A 19,741-nucleotide genomic window follows, 5' to 3' on the forward strand; every position below is an offset into this window, starting at 1 on the left:
TCTTGCATTTCCTCCCTCCAGTCGACTTCAGTTAAACAAGTTTTGTGACATGCTGACATGATGTTCGGTGCGCCTTTTGCTGTGTTTCACTTCTTTGCTCACCACTGGCTGGGAGGGCCTGTGAGTCAAGCCTTGTGCTTTTGCCATAAGAACATAAGAAAGGCTATGCTGGATCAGACCAAGGCCCATCTAGTCCAGCAGTCTGTTCACACACTGGACAACCAGGTGCCTCTACGAAGCCCACAAACAAGACAACTGCAGCAGCACCATCCTGCCTGTGTTTCACAGGACCCAGTATAATAGGCATGCTCCCTCTGATCCTGGAGAGAATAGGTATGCATCATGACTAGTAGCCATTTTGACCAGTAGCCATGAATAGCCCTCTCCTCCATGAGCAGGCACACTCCCCTCTTAAAGCCTTCCAAGTTGGCAGCCGTCACGACATCCTGGGTCAGGGAGTCCCACAATTTAGTGTCAGTGCAGGAGAGCAGGCTGGCCCTTTAACTCAACGGGGAAAGTTCTTGGTGTGCTGCTGCCCTTGAGCGTCACTGGCAGCCGGGAGCTGAGCCTGAGGAGCTCCCCCAGTGCTGCAGGAGTTGCTCAGACCCTTCAGCAGTGACAGCGATTGGTGTTAGCTCCCCAGTTTCCTCCTCCCGTACTGCTGCCAGAGTCAGTGGGTGAGATGGTGCCCCTTGTTTTCGCTGCTGATGGGGTCTAAACGGAGTGGGGCCTGAAGCAGCGTCTGGCAGCAGCGCAGTTGTTATTCCGTTTGCCTTGTCTTGGGGCCAGGATAACTTCCTAGTCTGTTCCATGTCAATGTTTAAACACCTGGAAAATTATCCCATTCCATTTATTTAAGAAAGTCTATGTATCACATAGGAGCCCCGTGGCGCAGAGTCCTGACCCATGGGGTGATGTCACATCCCGACGTTAACTAGGCAGACTTTGTTTATGGGGTGGTTTGCCAGTGCCTTCCCCAGTCGTCTTCCCTTTACCCCCAGCAATTTGTGTACTCATTTGACCGACCTCGGAAGGATGGAAGGCTGAGTCAACCTTGAGCCGGTTACCTCAAACCAACTTCTGTTGGGATCAAACTCCAGTCGTGAGCTCACGACCGGAGTTTGAGCCCAACAGAAGTTGGTTTGAGGTAACCGGCTCAAGGTTGACTCAGCCTTCCATCCTTCCGAGGTCGGTCAAATGAGTACTAAAATTGTTGGGGGTAAAGGGAAGACGACTGGGGAAGGCACTGGCAAACCACCCCATAAACGAAGTCTGCCTAGTTAACGTCGGGATGTGACATCACCCCATGGGTCAGGAATGACCCCATGCTTGCACAGGAGACCTTTACCTTTTTTCTTTTACGTAGCGCATAGGCTTTTAGACAAAATAATATAGCCATGGTTGAAATACATGAGGGGAAAAAACCATACAACGCTTTATGAAGAGGTAAATTTGAAATACATGATTTAAAATAGTGGGCTAAAATTAAAACAGCAACAGAGTTGCTGCATATTTAACTAAGCCTTGAATTAATAGCAGTAGCTCGGATTTTTAGTGCAACCCAGATATATTTGGCAATAGCCAGAGAAATGTAATTTTCATTTCCATACAGGAGATTAAGTAAATGATAGTCCTCCAAGTGGTTGGGAAAGGTAACAAGGAGGGGAGTAATCAGAGGAGCTCTTAAACTGCCATCAAATTTGCATGAGAAGAAAAAGTGTGTTAGGGTTTCAGGCACCTCAATACCGCATGAACAAATCCTTTGACCATGGTCAAATCCTTTGACTGAAAAGATCAGCAATTGGTAATGCATTAAAACGGGCCAGGGAGAAAAGATGGCAATAAGAGGGAAGCTTAAGAAAATATAAATAGTTATTGCCAGCAAATGGTCTTTAAGGGGTAAAACCCAGGCATGATGGAGAACAAACTCATTTGGCATTTGGAAAATGATTCAACCCCACACAATACTTTCTTCCTGACTATCTACTAGCCGGGGGAGATGAGTCTGGATGCCCAGGAAATCATGCGGATACAGTCGGATAACAGATAGTGACAATGCAAAGTCTGGTTTGGGTGGAAGTAGAACTATTATGAGAATTTTCAAGGTCTAAAATAGCCAAGTCAGGTTTCTCAGCTAACATCCCATTTATAGCTTCAAATGAAAACATTTCCCCCAAATTCTTTCTATGACTAATGTGGACTATTCATTCTGGACTGAAACACCCCCACTGCAGCAGAAGAAGGCGCATCTATGAGATGCTTCCTAGAGTTATTCCCACACATGGAAGGGCAAAAACGTCTTGATGGGGATAGATCATCTGCTGTGCGGTTGGACTCTATAAATCCCAGCCATTCAGCTATCTATTCTCTACACCCTAGGACACTGAACGAGCAGCTTACATGGATGACCTGTTCCGATGTGATATTTTTACCCACAGCAATTTTTGCCTGGGAGCATTTAATTCTCAACGGCCTTTTTTGAGAACGAGAACAGTCCTATAAAGAATGGAAGGTTTGCTGCGTCCCTGTTTCAGAGATAGGGGGGAAATAGGATGATACTTCCTGGGGGTCATAGACGATAGGCTGAAGATTGTAGAGCACTTAGCACATTAAAGAAAACCCTCGGTAAACAATTACTGATATTATTGCCATATGACTAGGCAGATGGATGTGGATTCTTCGTAACAGATGTTGCACCCTCCTTCTAGCAAGCATGTTTTTCAGTCACTTGCTGTCCTCTCCCAACACTGCATTTGCCCTGTAAGCTATTTTGGCGCATCATTGGCTACTGGTATCCTTCCCCTCCTAGCCTGCCACCTCCAGCACGATAAAGTCTTCAGGATAGGCAGCGGATTGGCTAAAGGATTTATTGCTTCCTTTTAATCTCTCTTCCGTCCTTTGAACATGCAGTTTATCTCTTACCAGACAAAACAACATATCGGTAGGAGGAGGGAATGGATATCCCTATCGTGCCCTGCTTGTGGTTTCCCCTAGATGCACTTGTTAGGGACGGAAAGCTGGACCTGCCTGGCTTGCAAAGGGGATTTCCAATTTAAAGAGGGTTAGTGGTGCACAACTAAGATGGGTTTAATCTTAAAACTGTAAGGCTTTCTGGCATGCGGGCTCATCCCTTCGATTAGAGAGATTTGGATGAGGGACCAGTCTCCTGGGGTGAGCAGAATTGAATTTCTGCCTTCTCCAACTGATACAGACTGTGAGTTCCAAGAAACACTTGTCACTTGGAAGCCAGAATGTCATTCTTTTCCTCCTCAGTGGAAAAACCTGACTCTGCCCCTCCTCCTGTCGCTAGGATACAGGCAGAGGAAAGGCAAGATCTTGGGACAGTCTTTTCCAAATGGTACTTACTCTTCCAGAGGCCCTTTTTAATACATTGGCTCATCTGTCAGGGAGTGCCAGCGCATTGTGGCACATGCTTTAGTGGTGCACTGTTAGTTCACGCAGAGCGTTAGCCAGACCTGCTGTTCCATCTGTATCGGCTGCCTCAAGACATGTCCCAAATAAGCCTTGGAAGAACTCGTAGTTTCCCAGGAACATAGTTTGAAAACCACGGTTTTAGGACTGTCAGTCCTTAGGCATGCATACTTCCTTTCGCTTTTGAATAGCATCTTCAGCCTGCATTTCTTTTAATCTAAGCCCTGTCTCTTTTTCTCTCTCTCTTTCTCTCATATCTTGCCTCCTCATGCTTTCATTTAGGAGAAAGGTGGATGTCAGGTGTGTATCTTCTATTTGATTAATATTGGGAAAAACCCTTAAAAAACGTTCTGATCTCTGATGCCTAAACTGCCGACTAAGGATGGTGAGGGGGGTAATATAATGTTACAGATTAACCTGAAATCCTTTTGATGCCGGCTGACCTTATGTATAAGTGTAACTCTTTGGTTCGGAGCATTCTTACTTTGTATTCTAGCAGATGGCATGTTCCAAAAGTATTGCGGCAAATGGATTTAAAATGTGCATTTCTGGTTTGCTGGGGAGATGAGAGGCAGTATTGTATAGTAGTTAGAGTGTTGGCCTGGGATCTGGGAAACCTAGGTTCAAATCCCCATGCTACCATGGTAGATAGCTGGGTGACCATGAGCCATTCTCTCTCTCTCTCTCCCTCTCTCTCAAATTAACATACCTTACACGGTTGTTGTGAGGTTTAAATGGAGGAGAGGAGAATGATGTCCTAAGCTGCTTTGGGTCCCATTAGGGAGAAAAGTACAGAACATATAACTAAATACATAAATGCAGTGGTAGATTTTGTGGCACCTGCCAAGCACTTTTGGAAAGTAGAAGGGGCCAAGTGAGGCTTTTGTCCATAAAGTCTTCTGATTGGCTATTGGATATTTGATTGGCTGAGCAGATTTTTAAAAAACATTCCTTTGGCAGCAGCTGCCACCACAAGACAAGGATCCTCACTGTGTGACTGATGGTAAGCCATGGCAGCCATCTGGTTGGCTCCTTCTCCTGCAGCAGCCATTTCATGGCTGTGCCCCCACCACATTGTGTCACAATTTCAGAGGTGCCCACTGGCTCAAAAGGGTTGGAGACCCTTGATGTAGGGGATACCCAAGAGGAGTTCTTGACTCTTCTTCCTCAAGTATAGTAGCTGGCTCATCTGTGATGGAAACAGGTACCCCCATAGGGGAGAACAGTCTACTTGCATTTACCATAAGCAGTAGGGGATTTTGTCCCTAAAGAGGTCATACTTCTGTCCTTCTTCATTTGAATTCCACTCTTCTGATCTTCATATGTAACAAAATATATAGCAGTGTCTTTTGGGGGACTGCACCATTTCTTAGAGCTAGTGGTGGGGAAAACCATACTAAAAAAAACCTCCTTCTGTGTTTTAAGTAGAGAGCTAGGCTGGAATCTACTGTATTTACTCACATGCAAGACTAATCCCCGTCCCCCCCTGCCCCAGGTATGCCATCAAAAAGAGTAGGTTGTCTAACACTCTTGTAACTAGTTCCAGTTAAGTTCCAGTGATAAAAACATTTTTACGTGCAAAACTTTTTAGGGGAGTCATCTAACGTTCAGGGTTGTCTTCCTTGCAAGTGCACATGGTATCTGTTTGTTTGCTTGGAGGGGGATAATTAAAAAGGCAATTCTGCTTTGCCATCTGAAGAGGTTGCAGTCTTGGAAGAACACCATCCTTGTGATTTTGCAGGGTGTGTGGCTCAACTTTCATGTGCACTGTACGAGAGAGAAAAGGGCATTACAGTGTATTGAATAAACTCACGGTGCAACACTCAGCACACTTATGCCCTTCTAAGTCCATTGACAAATTATTGTTATTGTTAATAAACCACGCCTTCTTCCCCAAAGGGAACCCAAAGCAGCTTGCATCATGTCCCTCTCCTCAGTTTAAGCCTCACAACAACCCTGTGAGGCAGGTAAGGCTGAGAGTATGTGACTTGCCCAGGATCACCCAGCAAACTTCCAAGGCAGAACGGGGATTTGAACCCAGGTCTCCCAGAACCTAGTCTGGCATTCTGACCACTGCACCACACTGGCTGTCTAAATCAATGGCTTTAGAAGAGCACGGTCCTGTTTAAAACTGTGCTACGTAATAGCCATTAAATTCACCATGGTGCCGTTTAGGTGATAGCATTAATCAGGCTGTCTGGTATGCTGCAACTGTAGGACCTACATCATTCTTCTTGGCATGAAGTCTTCCCACCCGTTATTGAAAAATGTAGAACCAACATCCATCTGACTTGGAGCACAATGCAATAATGGTGGGTTGAAGCCTGCTAGAATCTGGTGATATAAATTGGGTAGCGAAAACATACGCTAAGTGGGTTCAGCAGGCACAGGCAGCAACAGCTTTGGGCATGAAAAGCACTATAAATGTAAGCTTATTCTACTCTCTGTGTAATTCCACCCCTCCCTGGTCTTCCCACCCATTCATGACTTCCTTCTCCAGTGCTACAATCCTGCACGAAACTGGGCTGCTTAAATTGCGTTTAGTGGGCTGTAAGCAGCTTGGGCAAGCCCAGGGTTGCAGTCCCAGCCTGTCGTTCATCTGCCTGTGCCATGAAGTGATGCAGACAATAAAGGGTTAAGTCTGTTTTCCCTGCCCGCCCTTTGCACAGCTGCTGTTGAAGTTCCTTTGGCAGACCCAGCTGCATAACACACAATCTCTGCACTGCACAGGGAATGCGATTGGTATAGTTATGGTTCTAGTCAGTTGAGTTGAGGGTTCTTCAACACAGGAACAATTCCCTGTTATGCTTTCATTGGTGTTGTGAATGCAGAGGCAGTGGCACTTCTGTACAGAGGTTTACTTTGTGGGATCCCCCTCCCACCTGCTCTTCTCCCCCCTGCACCTCTATCATCACCAGGCTTTTTGTAATCTTTTAAAAGGAATTATTGGTAGTTAGTATATCACTATCAAATCAAACCTGAACTGTAGATCAAATCAAACCTGAACTGACCCTAGAAGCTAAAATGACTAAACTGAGGCTATCGTATTTTGGTCACATTATGAGAAGGCAAGAGTCACTAGAAAAGAGTCATGCTAGGAAAAGTTGAGGACAGCAGGGAAAGAGGAAGACCCAACAAGAGATGGATTGACTCAATAAAGGAAGCCACAGCCCTCAATTTGCAAGACCTGAGCAAGGCTGTCAAAGATAGGACATTTTGGAGGACGTTGATTCATAGGGTTGCCATGAGTCGGAAGCGACTTGACGGCACTTAACACACACACACACATCACTATATAATAATATAGTGATATATGTCATCAAATGATACAGTGATAAAGTGTCATCAAGCCTGAGCTGTCCTTAGAAGCTAAAATGGACTAAACTGAGGCTATTGTACTTTGGTAACATTATGAGGAGACAAGAGTCACTGGAAAAGACAAGAATGCTAGGAAAAGTTGAAGCCAGAGCAGTGTCAGACAAGGTTTTGAGAGAGCCAGGTGTGAATGCATGCTGTACCCTGGAAGATTGCTGGGTGACTTTGGGCCAGTCGCGCACTCTGAGCCTAGGCTATCTTGTAGGGTTGTTGTGAAGATAAAGTGGAGATGAGGAGGAGGATGTAGGCTGCTTTGGGTCCCCATTGGAGAGAAGGGTGGGGTACAAATGAAGTAAATATTCACAGGGAGGAGGGAGAGGTGTATTCCAAATGTGTGTGTGCATGCTAATAAGGGAAATGGACAAGAGTGCTGAGGAAGTATGCTTTGTGCGTGCAAATGAGGAGCACATGCTTAACATCCTATAGCTGACTCCAGAGTTCACCAGGTACCCTTTCTGCAGTTGTGCATTTTTCTTGGGAATCCCTTTATGGCAACTAGGGTTGCCAGCCTCCAGGTACTAGCTGGAGATCGCCTGCTATTACAACTGATCTCCAGGCGATAGAGATCACTTCCCCTGAAGAAAATGGCCGCTTTGGCAATTGGACTCTATGACATTGAAGTCCTCCCCCTCCCCAAGGAGGGGAACAACAACAACCCTCCTCAGGCTCTGCTCCAAAAACCTCCAGGTATTTCCCAACCCAGAGCTGGCAACCCTAGGGTCAACTCATTTATGTGGAACTCCTCTTAGGCAAGCGTGTTGTCCAGAACCTTACACTATAGAAGGTGAAGTATTACCAGGGGCACGCGGGAAGGCCAAAATTACCCTGGAAAAGGGCCCCAGCCCCACCTCAGGGGGGAGGGAAAGAGGAGGTTTGCTGTGGCTCCTGCCTGGCTTGCGCCCCCCAACCTTGTATGAGGAGGGGGCTGCTGGCTCGCAGTGGGGGCAGCAGCTCCCTCCCACCCACCTAAAGCAACTGTGTATTTTTAAAATGTAGTTAAGCTTGGAGTATGAGGAATATTTGCAATGTCACAGCTGTTGCATATAAATAACAAGAACAAAATGATCTCCCTGAGAAAATAAAGGTGTTTTAAAGAAATTATAACGATGCATGTAGCAGGGAAGCTAGATGAGTTTCAAGCTACATATTCTGTGGTATCCAATATCTCTTCGCCCTCGGAGCCGAGTTCTCACAATCATCTTGTGGCGGTGATGAACCATGACCTGTTGAATGGCTGAGATGCATGGGCTTCTGCCTGGCAACGCTCTTCCAAAGGAGGCTGGTCCTGGGGAAAAATGGATACCTCATTGCTGGGTGGGGCTGACTCAGCAGCAGAATTCCAAAAGTGTGCCTTTAAGGTAATATGGAGAAAGACACAGCCTGAATTCCTGGTAGAAACTGAAAACTTGTATTGGCTATGAATCTGTATGGACACAGAATATTGACTGTAAATTGTGTGTGTGTGTGTGCCATCAAGTCACAGCTGACTTATGGCAACCCCGTAGGGTTGTAAGGCAAGAGACATTCAGAGATGGTTTGCCATTGCCTGCCTCTGTGGGGGCGGAGAGAGTTCTGAGAGAACTGCAACTGGCCCCAGGTCACCTAGCAGCCCTAGTGTGGAGGAGTGGGGAATCGAACCTGGTTCTCCAGGTGAGAGTCCGCTGCTCTTAACCATTAACCATTTACTTACTCTTAACCTAACCTACCTCACAGAGTTGTTGAGAGGATAGAATGAAGGAGAGGAGACCTGTGTGTGCCGCTCTGTGTGCTTCGGAGGATGGAAGGGTGGGAGTTAAAATCCCCTATGTAAATCAATATTTTACCTGGCTTTTGAGCCCCGTGGTGGCAGATTGCAATTGTAAAATACCAGTTTATTAAAAGAGGTACTTGGGGAAACATCTCTTAAACAAATGAGGTCTGAATCCAGGCAGGATGAAGGGGCAGCCTACTGCTTTCTATTTTCCCTCCAGAATCAGGAATGAAAACTGATGATTGTGATGATTACATCCGCTTTCTTGCAACATCTTGTCCTAGCAGTGGTGAGAGAGCCAGCGTGGTGTAGTGGTTAAGAGCAGTGGACTCTAATCTGGAGAACCAGGTTTGATTCCCCACACCCCACATGAGTGGCGGAGGCTAATCTGGTGAACTGGATTTGTTTCCCCACTCCTACACATCAAGCCAGTTGGGTGTCCTTGGGCGAGACACAGCTTTGTTAGAGCTCTCTCAGCCTCACCTACCTCACATGGTGTCTGTTGTGGGTGGGGGAGGTGATTGTAAGCCGGTTTGATTCTCCCTTAAGTGGCAGAGAAAGTCGGCATATAAAAACCAACTCTTCTTCTTCAGTTTGACAAAGTTGATCTTACTCCACTGTTAGCATAAACCCCCCATCTTTAATTCATTGAGATTTCCCAGGCAAAGACTTCACAACACTTTGGATGAAAGTGACCAGAACAAAATCAAACTAAGCTCTTACGTGCAAGGAGGATTAGGGCTGCTGCAGATCTGGAACATGTGCACAGATGCTCATGTGTTCTTCCATTGAAATTAATGGAGAAGAGTCTGTTGTGGTTTCCAGTTTAGGCTGTTCACTGAAGTGAAAGAGGAACAACTGTGGGTGGAAAGACTAAACAGACACTGGATTGGGGATAATGGCCATCTGCAGCTTGTCACTCGAATGAGGTAGCAGCATCTGCCTCTTAGTTCCTTGCTTTATACTGGATTTTCCCTGGTGCATGTGCGCAAAAGCTGTACTTCCCTATCATGCCAGCCATGCTGGAAAATGGGAGGGGGTTTTCCCTCTGTTTGGGATTTCCCTTTGCTGCTTCCTCCCTAGTTGTTTCCCAGTCATGCTTTTATATAGCTATGAACCTACAAAGGCAGAGGGAGGAGCCAGAAAATAACAAGAGTAAACATAAAGAATAAAATAAATTAAAGCACTTGCTATTTTGGAAGTGGCAAGTAGTGATGCATCCTGGCACAGGCACCTCTGGCTTCTCTCCAGCTGTGCCTACTTAAGATTTGGACTTTGATGCTTGCTTTGCCAAACCACTGGTGCACTGATCTAGCCAGGCAACCTTCCTGTAACCTCTCCCAACTCTGCCTCTGGAAGGGGTATAATAGATCCTCCCTCTTTCAGTAGGGTGGCTGGGGTGATAATAATGACGCACATGTGATCTTCTTTGCATACAATACAAGCCCTATGGCAATTTTGAGCTCAAGGAAGCAGATAGCCAAGAAGAAGAAAAGTTGGTTTTTATATTCCAACTTTCTCTACCTTTTAAGGAGAATTAAACCGGCTTACAATCTCTTTCTCTTCCTCTCTCCACAACAACCTTGTGAGGTAGGTGAGGCTGAGAGAGTTCTGAGAGAGCTGTGACTAGCCCAAAGTCATCCAGCAGGCTTCATGTGGAAAAGTGGGGAAACCAACCTGGTTCACCAGATTAGTGTCCGTGACTCATGTGTAGGAGTGGGGAATCAAACCTGGTTCTTCAGATTAGAGTCCAGCGCTCTTAACCACTACACTGGCTCAAGATGCTGCACATCCCTAATCAGATCCCCAGACATCTTATATTTTTCTTTAAAAGCAGCCACAGGGTAGTCCGATTGGGATTGGGGCCGCAGCACAAGGAGAGGATTTTTGAACTCTTCCCGTGCGTGTTATGTCCCTGAGAGAGCATCCCCCAAGCCTCTACTGCCCCTGGTAGGTTCAAAAGATCATGTGAAGTATGTTGTCCCACACATATCCAAAAAGAAATGTGGTTAGAGTGGTGGACTAGGATTGGTGACCCCCAGGTTCAAACCCCTTCCCACATGAACACACATGAAACTGACTTCTACTGAGTCATAACATGGGTCCGTCAGTGTCCAGATTGTCTACTCTGATGGGCAGCAAGTCTCCCGGGGCTCAGGAGGAGGTCTTTCCCATCCCTTACTACCTGATCCTTTTTTAAAATTGGAGATGACGGGGATCGAACCTGGGACCTTCTTCATACAAAGCAGGAGCTCTTCCACTGAGCCATAACAGCATCCATATGGGTGACTTTGAAGTGATGTGCTCAGATCTACCCAATGAATTTCATAGCTGAACAGAGTTTTGTATTCAAGCCTTGCCAGTCCATGGAAAGAGATATGTGCTCCAACTAAGTTATTCTTCAAAGGTTGTTCTGCAAAGTTTATAATAATCAGTTAAACTCTCTCAAGACTGCCTTGGAAGAAATTGCAGGGTTTCTTCTTTTTTAAGTAGCTCATTTCCCCCCCTGCGGACACAGTAAATTAGACACTGAAATATCATGGGGGGGGGGGGAGGGGAGAGTGCGCCTTTCTATTATGCACGGTACCCCTTGCAGCCGTCTTCTCAAGTGAATAACATTCCCACAGTTTTCTGGCATCCTTCCCTGCTTCTGCCCCAATTACAAGAATCCCCTGAGGTAGTAGCCCTATGTGAGGTAGGGAATCTGAGAACCATTTTTAATAGGCTTGCCTCTGTGGGCATGCAAACTTATTTTACCTGTCACGTCGAACAAAGCTTTTCACAGTGGCAGTGTGGCTGAAAGGATTTATTGAACTATTGGTGGGATTAAATAGATTTTTTAACTAAACTTTATCAGTATAGTACTTAAAAAAAAAATGCCATTATGGCACAATTACTCAGCTGTTCACAGGATGCAATTGTCTGCCCATAAAGTCACATTTCTTTTGTGGGGAAGGGGCATGGGCATTGAATGTGCAGCTGGATATATGATACAAACCCCACACTTATATAGATTCTGGTCCCTGGTTTCATTTATAAAGCAAAAACACACTTCCTTTTATAGAGGGTGGTGCTGAGAGCCAGTGTGGTGTAGTGGGTAAGAGCAGTGGTTTGGAGCAGTGGACTCTAACCTGGAGAACCAGGTTTGATTCCCCAGTCCTCCACATGAGCGGCAGACTCTACTTCTGAACTTGGTTGGTTTCCCCACTCCTACACATGAAGCCAGCTGGGTGACCTTGGGCTAGTCACAGCTCTCTCAGAACTCTCTCAGCCCCACCTACTACGCAAGAACAGCCTCTACAGTAAATCTGTATCATGCATGAGGCTTGGAGGGGTGAAATTGGCTAGTGACTGTTGCAGGGGTTGTCGAAGGCAAGTGGCACAGAGATAAGGTGGTTCTTTGCTGGTTTTGCAAATTCTGCTGTTTGCCAATCCCTAAACCCAAGAATAACATTTTTGATCACGTTTTTAGCGCATTAAGCATCCTTTATTTTCAGAAGTATGTTTTGTACAGTACATTTGAAGTTAGTTTCCAAACAATAATATGCTTTCGTCAAGGCCAGTCCGAGCATTGTCACTGTTTGAAAAGAGAAATCCAGTACTCAGTTGTCATCCCGGCCATCTCTTCTGTCTGGAGTAGGGATCAACAAAGCAGCCAGTGGAAGTTGTTCTGTCCCGTTTTTCATGGGGTGCCCGAGACGAGGCGCCGCTTCCTCCCTCCTCAGGAGCCTCGTACGAAATGGGAGGATTTTCTCTCTCCTCCTCTGTGACATGCTGCAGGCAAGGAAGTGGTCATCCTGGTTCCTTCACTTAGCACAGCCAATGTGGGAAGGCCCAGTCTCTGCCCTTAGATGCTCTGGGCAGTGTGAAAGAGCCACTTTTGAGGGGGTCCTTTGTTTGCGTTCTTCACTGCCAGAGAGGGTGCAATGACCTGGGGGAGAGCTCTGCTTCACACTGCCTGCAGACTGGGAAGGGGAAAAAACAGACGAGTGGCAACAGGGTTTATTCTCTGAGAGAGAGAAATGGATCCTGTTCCCCTTGACTGCACATTGTTGTATTGGGAGGCAGTGGAACCAGGTCCTGTCGCTGGCAGGAGTGACTTTCCTTCCTTCTCTCCTTCCATGGACACCAGGCACTGTGAAAAGTGGGAGGGGTGGGGTGTTGCAGAAGTTTCTCGTCGTTTTGCTGCCCCTGCCCTGTCTGTCGTGTAGGGCAGGCAGCTTCACCCTGGGTCTGGTCTTATGAAAATCAGAGTAAGAGAGCCAGGGTGGTATACCGGTTAGGAGCAGTGGACTCTAATCTGGAGAACCAGGTTTGATTCCCCGCTCCTCCACATGAGCCGCAGACTCGGGAGAACCGGGTTTGATTCCCCACTCCTCCATATAAGCGGTGGACGCTAATCTGGTGGACCGGGTTGGTTTCCCCACTCCTATTCATGAAGCCAGCTGGGTGATCTTGGGCTAGTCACAGTTCTCTCAGAACTCTCTCCGTCCTGCCTTCCTCACAGAGTGTCTGTTGTGGGGAGAGGAAGGGAAGGTGATTGTAAACAGGTTTGATTCTTCCTTTCTCCTTTCTTCCTTTCTCCTTAAGTGGTAGAGAAAGTCGGCATATAAAAACCAACTCCTCTTCTTCTTTGATGTATGTGCATACACTGTAATGTGTGAACAGGGCTACTGTCGGTGAGAGAAAAGGAATCCTGCCTCCAGCCTTGCATAAAGCATATAATTTTGAAATGGTGTTCGGTGGAACTGGATGGAACGTCGCCAGATTCTGTTGCCGTGTGCTTGTGAAATCACTACGGTTAGATGGCACAACCCCTCCTTCTTCCAGTGGCAGTACTATTCTGTGTTATTTTATTTTAAGGAAATTATGTCTTTTTAAAAAATTAGTCCTCCATTCTCCCAATTTGGGATACGCAAATAAAACCTGTGTGGATTTCAGGTGTCCGATGTGTCAAACAGGTGTTCTTGATACTTGGGAAAAAAACCCTTTGTATGGAAACCCTATACTCCTAGCATATGTTTTTATTTATTTTATTTAGAACGTTTTTTATGCTGCCTTTCCTCCCAATCAGGGTCCACAAAGCAGTAAACATAAAAAATTAAAACTTTTAAACAATAAAAAAATACAGTTAAAAATATATAATTCAATTAAAACGCATAAACAACACTAGAAGGAGGGCCAGTAACCATTTTTGGAGGTACGCCAGATGAAACAAAAAATGTCTTCACCTGCTGGTGGAAGACACCAATGCAGAGAGATGACAAATCTCCTTGGGAAGGGAGTTCCAAAGTTTTGGTGCCACAACGGAGAAAACCCTTTCTTGAGTTGCTACCTGTCTAGCCTCAGATGGTGAGCAAAAGTGAATTGAACTGCTATAGAAATGTGCATTCAGGTGCATTCAAACCCCCAAATGCCATATAATTGTTATAATGAATCCAAATTGAAAAAGTCATGACAATTTGTAAGATTCTGAAATCCTCAGATCTGGCCATTATTCTGGAACCGAGGTATTTAGAGTTCAAGAAGTCATATAGATAAGGATGCTTACTCATCAGCAGAATTATGCACAGATTTTGCCCCGAAGAGGATTGTGCTGTGAGTCTGTTTTTTCCAAAGCAGTAGGTTACATTGCTAGTTTGGGGGAGATGATCTGATTTTATGTAAGCGGCTTGCTGTTCAGCCTGCTGGTGCAGCGCCTGGTAGGCAAGGGGTAAATGTTTTGTTCATGCGCAGCCAGATAATACTGCAGACTTTGGAGCAAGGGGAAGCATTGAGGCCTGGAGAGGAGACGACTGAGAGGTGATATGATAACCATCTTCAAGTATTAGAAGGGCTGTCATATAGAGCATGGTGCGGAGTTGTTTTCTTTTGCCCCAGAAGGTTGGACTAGAACCAATGGGTTGAAATTAAATCAAAAGTGTTTCCAGTTAAATATTAGCAAGAACTTTCTAACAGAGCGGTTCCTTAGTGGAACAGGATTCCTTGGGAGGTGCTGGGCTCTCCTTCCCTGGAGGTTTCTAAGCAGAGGCTAGAAGGACAACGGTCAGCAATGCTGATTCTATGGCCATAGGCAGATAATGAGAGGGAGGGCAGGAAGGTTTGCATCAGTGTTTGGCTCTCATGGCCCTTCCTTGTATGCCCAGGGTAGTGCCTATTGCCATTTTGGGGTCAGGAAGAAATTTTTCTTCCAGCCCAGATTAGCCAGGGATCCTGGAGAGTCGGTTTTTGGGGTTGGGGGTTGCCATCTTCTGGGCGTGGAGTAAGGGATCACTGGGGGTGTGTGGGAGAGGTAGTTGTGAATTTTTTGCATTGTGCAGGGGGTTGGACTAGATGACCCTGGTGGTCCCTTCCAACTCTTATTCTGTAATGTCACACTTGCCCTCTCCCCAGATGCCAGGCAGCATCTGTCAGGCCATCTTAATGGGGCAGGGAGAGCATTTTGGTCTTAGCCTGAGGCAAAAATCCTTTAGTATGGTGTGGAAAGAGATTGCAGGTTTAGTTTCCCTTTGTCTGAATGTTTAGTTTGTATTTAAAAACAGACCCTCTCACCTTCTAATTTGGACATGAATGAGTGGACTCGTAAATGTGGATTTCTCCGTTAAAAATGGTTTGCGCTCATCATTACTTGCTTTCTTGGGTTGCCAAATATCTGCCGTGGTCTTCTCTGCAAGTGAGAATTTTAATTGCCTCCAAAACGGGGACTCTTTCTCTTATCTTCCTGGAATTTGGCAAGGGGAGTTGTTTGGCTAAGGAGTTAAATCTCTTGAGAACTTTATCCCAATTAAAACGAATACAAACTGGAAAGGAAGGAATCTTTTGTGCCTGTCCTTAATTTGCCGTTGGCATTAATGTGTGGTAGGAATCTCTTTGCTAATTTCTGCTGCAATGTTGCTAATTTGTTTGCTTGAGGCAATGATCACTTGTCAAATAAGTAATTGGGGTGCTGGTTTGGGGTTGAAACGTTCTCGGTGAAATGTAAGCCAATGCACCCTTTGGCTTGGTTTTCAACAAGCATGCAGGTTCAGGTGCCAAGACTACGTCTCCAGTAATGGCGCATGTCCTAGTAATGGCGCATGCAGTAACTGCTCCTGCAGCTGGTGGATTTCGCAAGCATGACACCATTGTCCGCTTGTCTAGTTTTGAGACTCTGGCTTGGAGGGTTGGGGTGGAGGCTGATGGTGAACTTTTGCCAATCCTTGTGTTCCTTGTACAATACCAACATGCATTCCGAAGCTGAGTGTGATGAAAATGCCCAAAGTCCTTTTTAACTGTTTCATTTGTGGCTACGTAGAGGTATCTCTCAGGAGTGCATTCACATCAGCAGCAGCAAGAAGTCCATACCTCAGACCATAGCTCAGCGGTGTTGTATGTGCTGAGTAGGCAGAAAGCCCTTGGTTCAATTTCTGGCATCCCCCATTTGTCAGGAATAGGAAAAGTTTCTACCGGATTCCTTGGAGAGCCATTGCCAGTTAGAGAAGGCACTGAGTTAGTTGGACCAGGTTTCTAAACCAATGGGTTGGATCCATTGTGCTAGCGGTGATGCTTTTCTCTAGTGCAAGGAGCCTTCCCCCGACTCAGGCCCCTTGCATCAAGGAAAAGGCTCCTTACACTCGAGGAAATCATCACCACTAGCAGAACACACACTAGCAGACCGGTGGGATCCAATCCAATATAACAGAATCATTGAATAAAATCATAGAATCCTAGAGGTGGAAGGGACCACCAGGGTCATCTAGTCCAACTCCCTACACAATGCTGGAGATTCACAACTGCCTCCCCCTCACACCCTCAGTGACCCCTACTCCATGCCCAGAAGATGGAGGGGGGGAACCCTCCAGGATCCCTGGCCAATCTGGCTTGGAGGAAAATTGCTTCCTGACCCCAAAATGGCAATCGTCATTACCCTGGGCATGTAAGGAAGGGCCACGAGAGCCAAACACTGACACAACCCTTCCTGCCCTCCCTCTCATGATCTGCCTAAGGTCATAGAATCAGCATTGCTGACAGTTGGCCATCTAGCCTCTGCTTAAAAACTTACAAAGAAGGAGAGCCCCCCCCCCAGGGAGAATGATATTCCCAAGTTTAAAAGTTGTGCCGCTTCCATTCCTTACACGCATCGTAAAGCTATTAAGAAAAGGTGCCTTTGACCGATCATGGCCCATTATTTAATGGCTGTCTGCACACCTGCCTCATTCCAAAATAATGGGGGACTTTGACTGCATTCAGATGTCCCAAACAGGCTGCTGTTTGTTTGTAAGAGGCATGAATCTGGTTAGTGATGGGGCGGGCACAATCCCTCCCTTCTCTCATTATGCATAGCTGGGGGACTGGAGACATCCTAGTTTTGTTGTGATGTCCAAATGAGGGTGCCTGGACAAATAGGGATTTGTCTGTAGGAATGAATAAAGCAGGCAGGGCTGTGTTTTAAGACACTCTGAGGCCCTAAACTATTTCGAGCATAATAGGCCCTCCCGAAATGGCAATTCAATCATTTTTAGTAAAAACAAAATTCTGTTTTTAGGTGCCCCTCATAACCTGAGGCCCTAAATTGTAGTGCCCTGCTCGTGCATAAATCCAGGGCTAAAAATAGGAACCCAGTGGCATCTTAAAGATGTATCAGAATTTATTCCAGTTGAAGCTTTCATGAGACAGAGCTTATTTCCACTGGAGTGGAAATCCATCAGGCCAACTGGAGGAGGGGTCTTGTCTTGAACTGGCCTTTCTTTGTAATACTACCCTTCCCCCCCCCCCCCGCCCCGGCAACACATACCTTTCTATTGTACATAGAAAAGGACTGATGTATTTACACTCCTGTGATTTGTCTCACAAAATGTTATGTTGGAATAAATTTTGTTAGACTTCTAAGTGCCACTGGGCTCCTGTTTTATTCTACCGCTAGAGACTAGAGAGTAGTGTGGAGTAGTGTTAAGAGCGGCGAACTCTAATCTGGAGAGCCGGGTTCGATTCCCCTCTCCTGCACACAAAGCCTGCAGGGTGACCTTGGGCCAGTCACAGTTCTCTCAGAACTCTCTCAGTCCACGCAGAGGTGGGGAATGGCAAACCATCTCTGGAACGTCTCTTGCCTTGGAGACCCTACGTGGTTGCCATAAGTCAGCTGTGACTTGAAGGCGCACACACACCAACACACAGACCAACACTGTTACCCGACAGGGATTAAACCGGGTTCCTCCGAAACCAATAACTGGATCCAAGCCTGTCTTGTTTGTGATGACTTGAAGGAGCTTAAGTCTTTTTGGGTTTTTTGTTTGGTTTTTTGGGGGAAAGTAGCTCTACACCAGCACAAGTCAGTAAAACTTTGTGTTTGTGGGAAATAATGGGACTTGGCTTGAGACGTCAGCCGTGCTGTTCCCAGGCATGTGTAGAGAGTGAGACCAGCTATTTGCCACCCGCTGCTGCCTCCTCCTCCTTAGCAGCACCGCATTTTGTGGGTTTGCAAGATAAAGGCATTCCAAGCCACCTGGACATTTTGCGAGTGCTTCTGGGCTTATTCATGCAGAGCCGGAGGAAAAGAATGTGGGCCTGGGGGAGTCCTGGCTGCATTCTTCACCTCTGACCGGTTTTTGCCCTTGGATATCTTTGAATCTGCAGGATCACCGCCTTGCCGAGGAGGCAGCTGAAGGCTGCTTGCAAATGGTGAGGTTTCTTACCTGCTTTCGGGGTGGACTGGAGTATATTTGGTACCCTGAACTCCTGTCTTGGCATTGCTCTTACCCCTGGTTCCTTGAAAGGCGTAGCAAGCCGTTAAGATTTTAGCCATGTGCGTTTATTGATCAGCGTCTAGTCTTCTAGGAGAACCAGGACACTGAGAAAATCTGGTATTATCTCCAGTGGAGTGCAAAGGTGGGCTGAGGTGCAGGCTGAATGTCTGTCCAGTCCGGCCAGCCCCAGCTTCTTTTTAAGAACCTGCTCTTGCTGCTGTTGAAGTCAGTTTGATTTGGCATAGGCATTTCTTGCTCTGCTAAGTTGCAGGGTGGGGGAAGAAATGACAAGTCAGCAAAGATGCTCTTTTTCACTAACTGAGTTGTTCAACTCTGATCTTCATACTTTCCCTACATACGGTGCTTCTGCAACGTCAGGCAGCATCTGTCTGGTGCATGCATCCTGGACCCAATCTCATTAATTGTGCTTTTACAAGTTGTGGTACAGGTTATAGACTCATGCTGTCCCTCCCTTGCCTGCCTTAATTGTGGCTTAGGGATAAGTTAGCACCACCATTAACTGTGGTTGTGACAAATCATATTCCCTGAGGGTTTGCTAGCCACCTTCAAAAGTGAGCTTCAACGTAGGGTTGACAGCCCTGGCTTGGAAAAGTCCAAAACATTTAAGGGCAATGCCGGGGGGGGGCAGAGTTTGGGGAGAGGAGAGAGCTCAGGGGCTATGAGATGTCCCTCTTGGACAGGAGCGTCGAACTCCATTGTTGCGAGGGCCAGATATAACATAAATGTCCCTTGGCCGGGCCGGGCCATGCCTCGCCAACCCAGATTGGGACTGGGGAGAGGTGGCTGCCTTGCGGGCCAGGTAAGAGCTCTCAAGGGGCCGGATCCAGACCCTGGCCTTATGTTTGACACCCCTGCTCTAGGAGAGCTGTTTTTTAAGCTGCCTTCCTCCAGAGAACTGATCTCCGTTGTCCGAAAGTCACCTGTAATTCCAGGAAAGCTCCAGGCCCTGGAGCTTCAAGTCCCAGCTAAGTGGGAAAAACTGGTGAGTCTTAACCTTCAATAAGGTTAGAAGGGGGGATATGCACCAAAAAGAGATTGCCAAGGCAAGACTTTGCAGCCCTCTGGCTACCTCCTGATCTCCTAACTACTGCTAAGAAATGGGTCCATTATGCCTGTATTGAACTGCATCTGAAGGAACTTAAGTATCAGCGTTTCCCTTTCTTTCACATTCTGTTTGATGAAGAGTTCTGCGCTACCTTGAAGGCAGCGTAACCCTCCATCGACCGAAGATGGTTCAGTACAATAGAGTGCCTTGCCTGTTCTTTATAGCTTACCGAATTCAGTAGCTTTTCTTTCACAGACTTCAAAAGAAGCATGTTGGTATCATTTTCAGGATATAATTTCTCCAGATCGCTCCCCCACCCCCGGGCCCCGTGTACCTTTAATATCTAGTTCCTAGTGTTTTTGCTATCACAATCTTACTTTTTTTTTTGTTTATATG

At 46.4% G+C, this 19,741-nt stretch overlaps 1 protein-coding gene across 3 annotated transcripts in view; it reads left to right on the top strand.

The window, feature by feature from the left end:
- Nucleotides 1-19,741, top strand: part of SRC (SRC proto-oncogene, non-receptor tyrosine kinase) — a 59,530-nt gene that overhangs the window by 17,928 nt on the left and 21,861 nt on the right. The window contains exon 1 of one of the 3 annotated variants that reach the window (XM_056845649.1): nt 3,670-3,732. The exons of the other annotated variants lie outside the window; for them this stretch is intronic. Coding sequence (XP_056701627.1) covers nt 3,701-3,732 — 32 coding nt within the window. The 5' untranslated portion in view covers nt 3,670-3,700. Of the gene's footprint in view, nt 1-3,669; nt 3,733-19,741 lie in introns of those variants that run through there. 3 annotated transcript variants of the gene reach the window in all.

The sequence above is a fragment of the Euleptes europaea genome, chromosome 2, assembly GCF_029931775.1.
Source record: "Euleptes europaea isolate rEulEur1 chromosome 2, rEulEur1.hap1, whole genome shotgun sequence".
In the NCBI taxonomy this organism is placed as follows: domain Eukaryota; kingdom Metazoa; phylum Chordata; class Lepidosauria; order Squamata; family Sphaerodactylidae; genus Euleptes; species Euleptes europaea.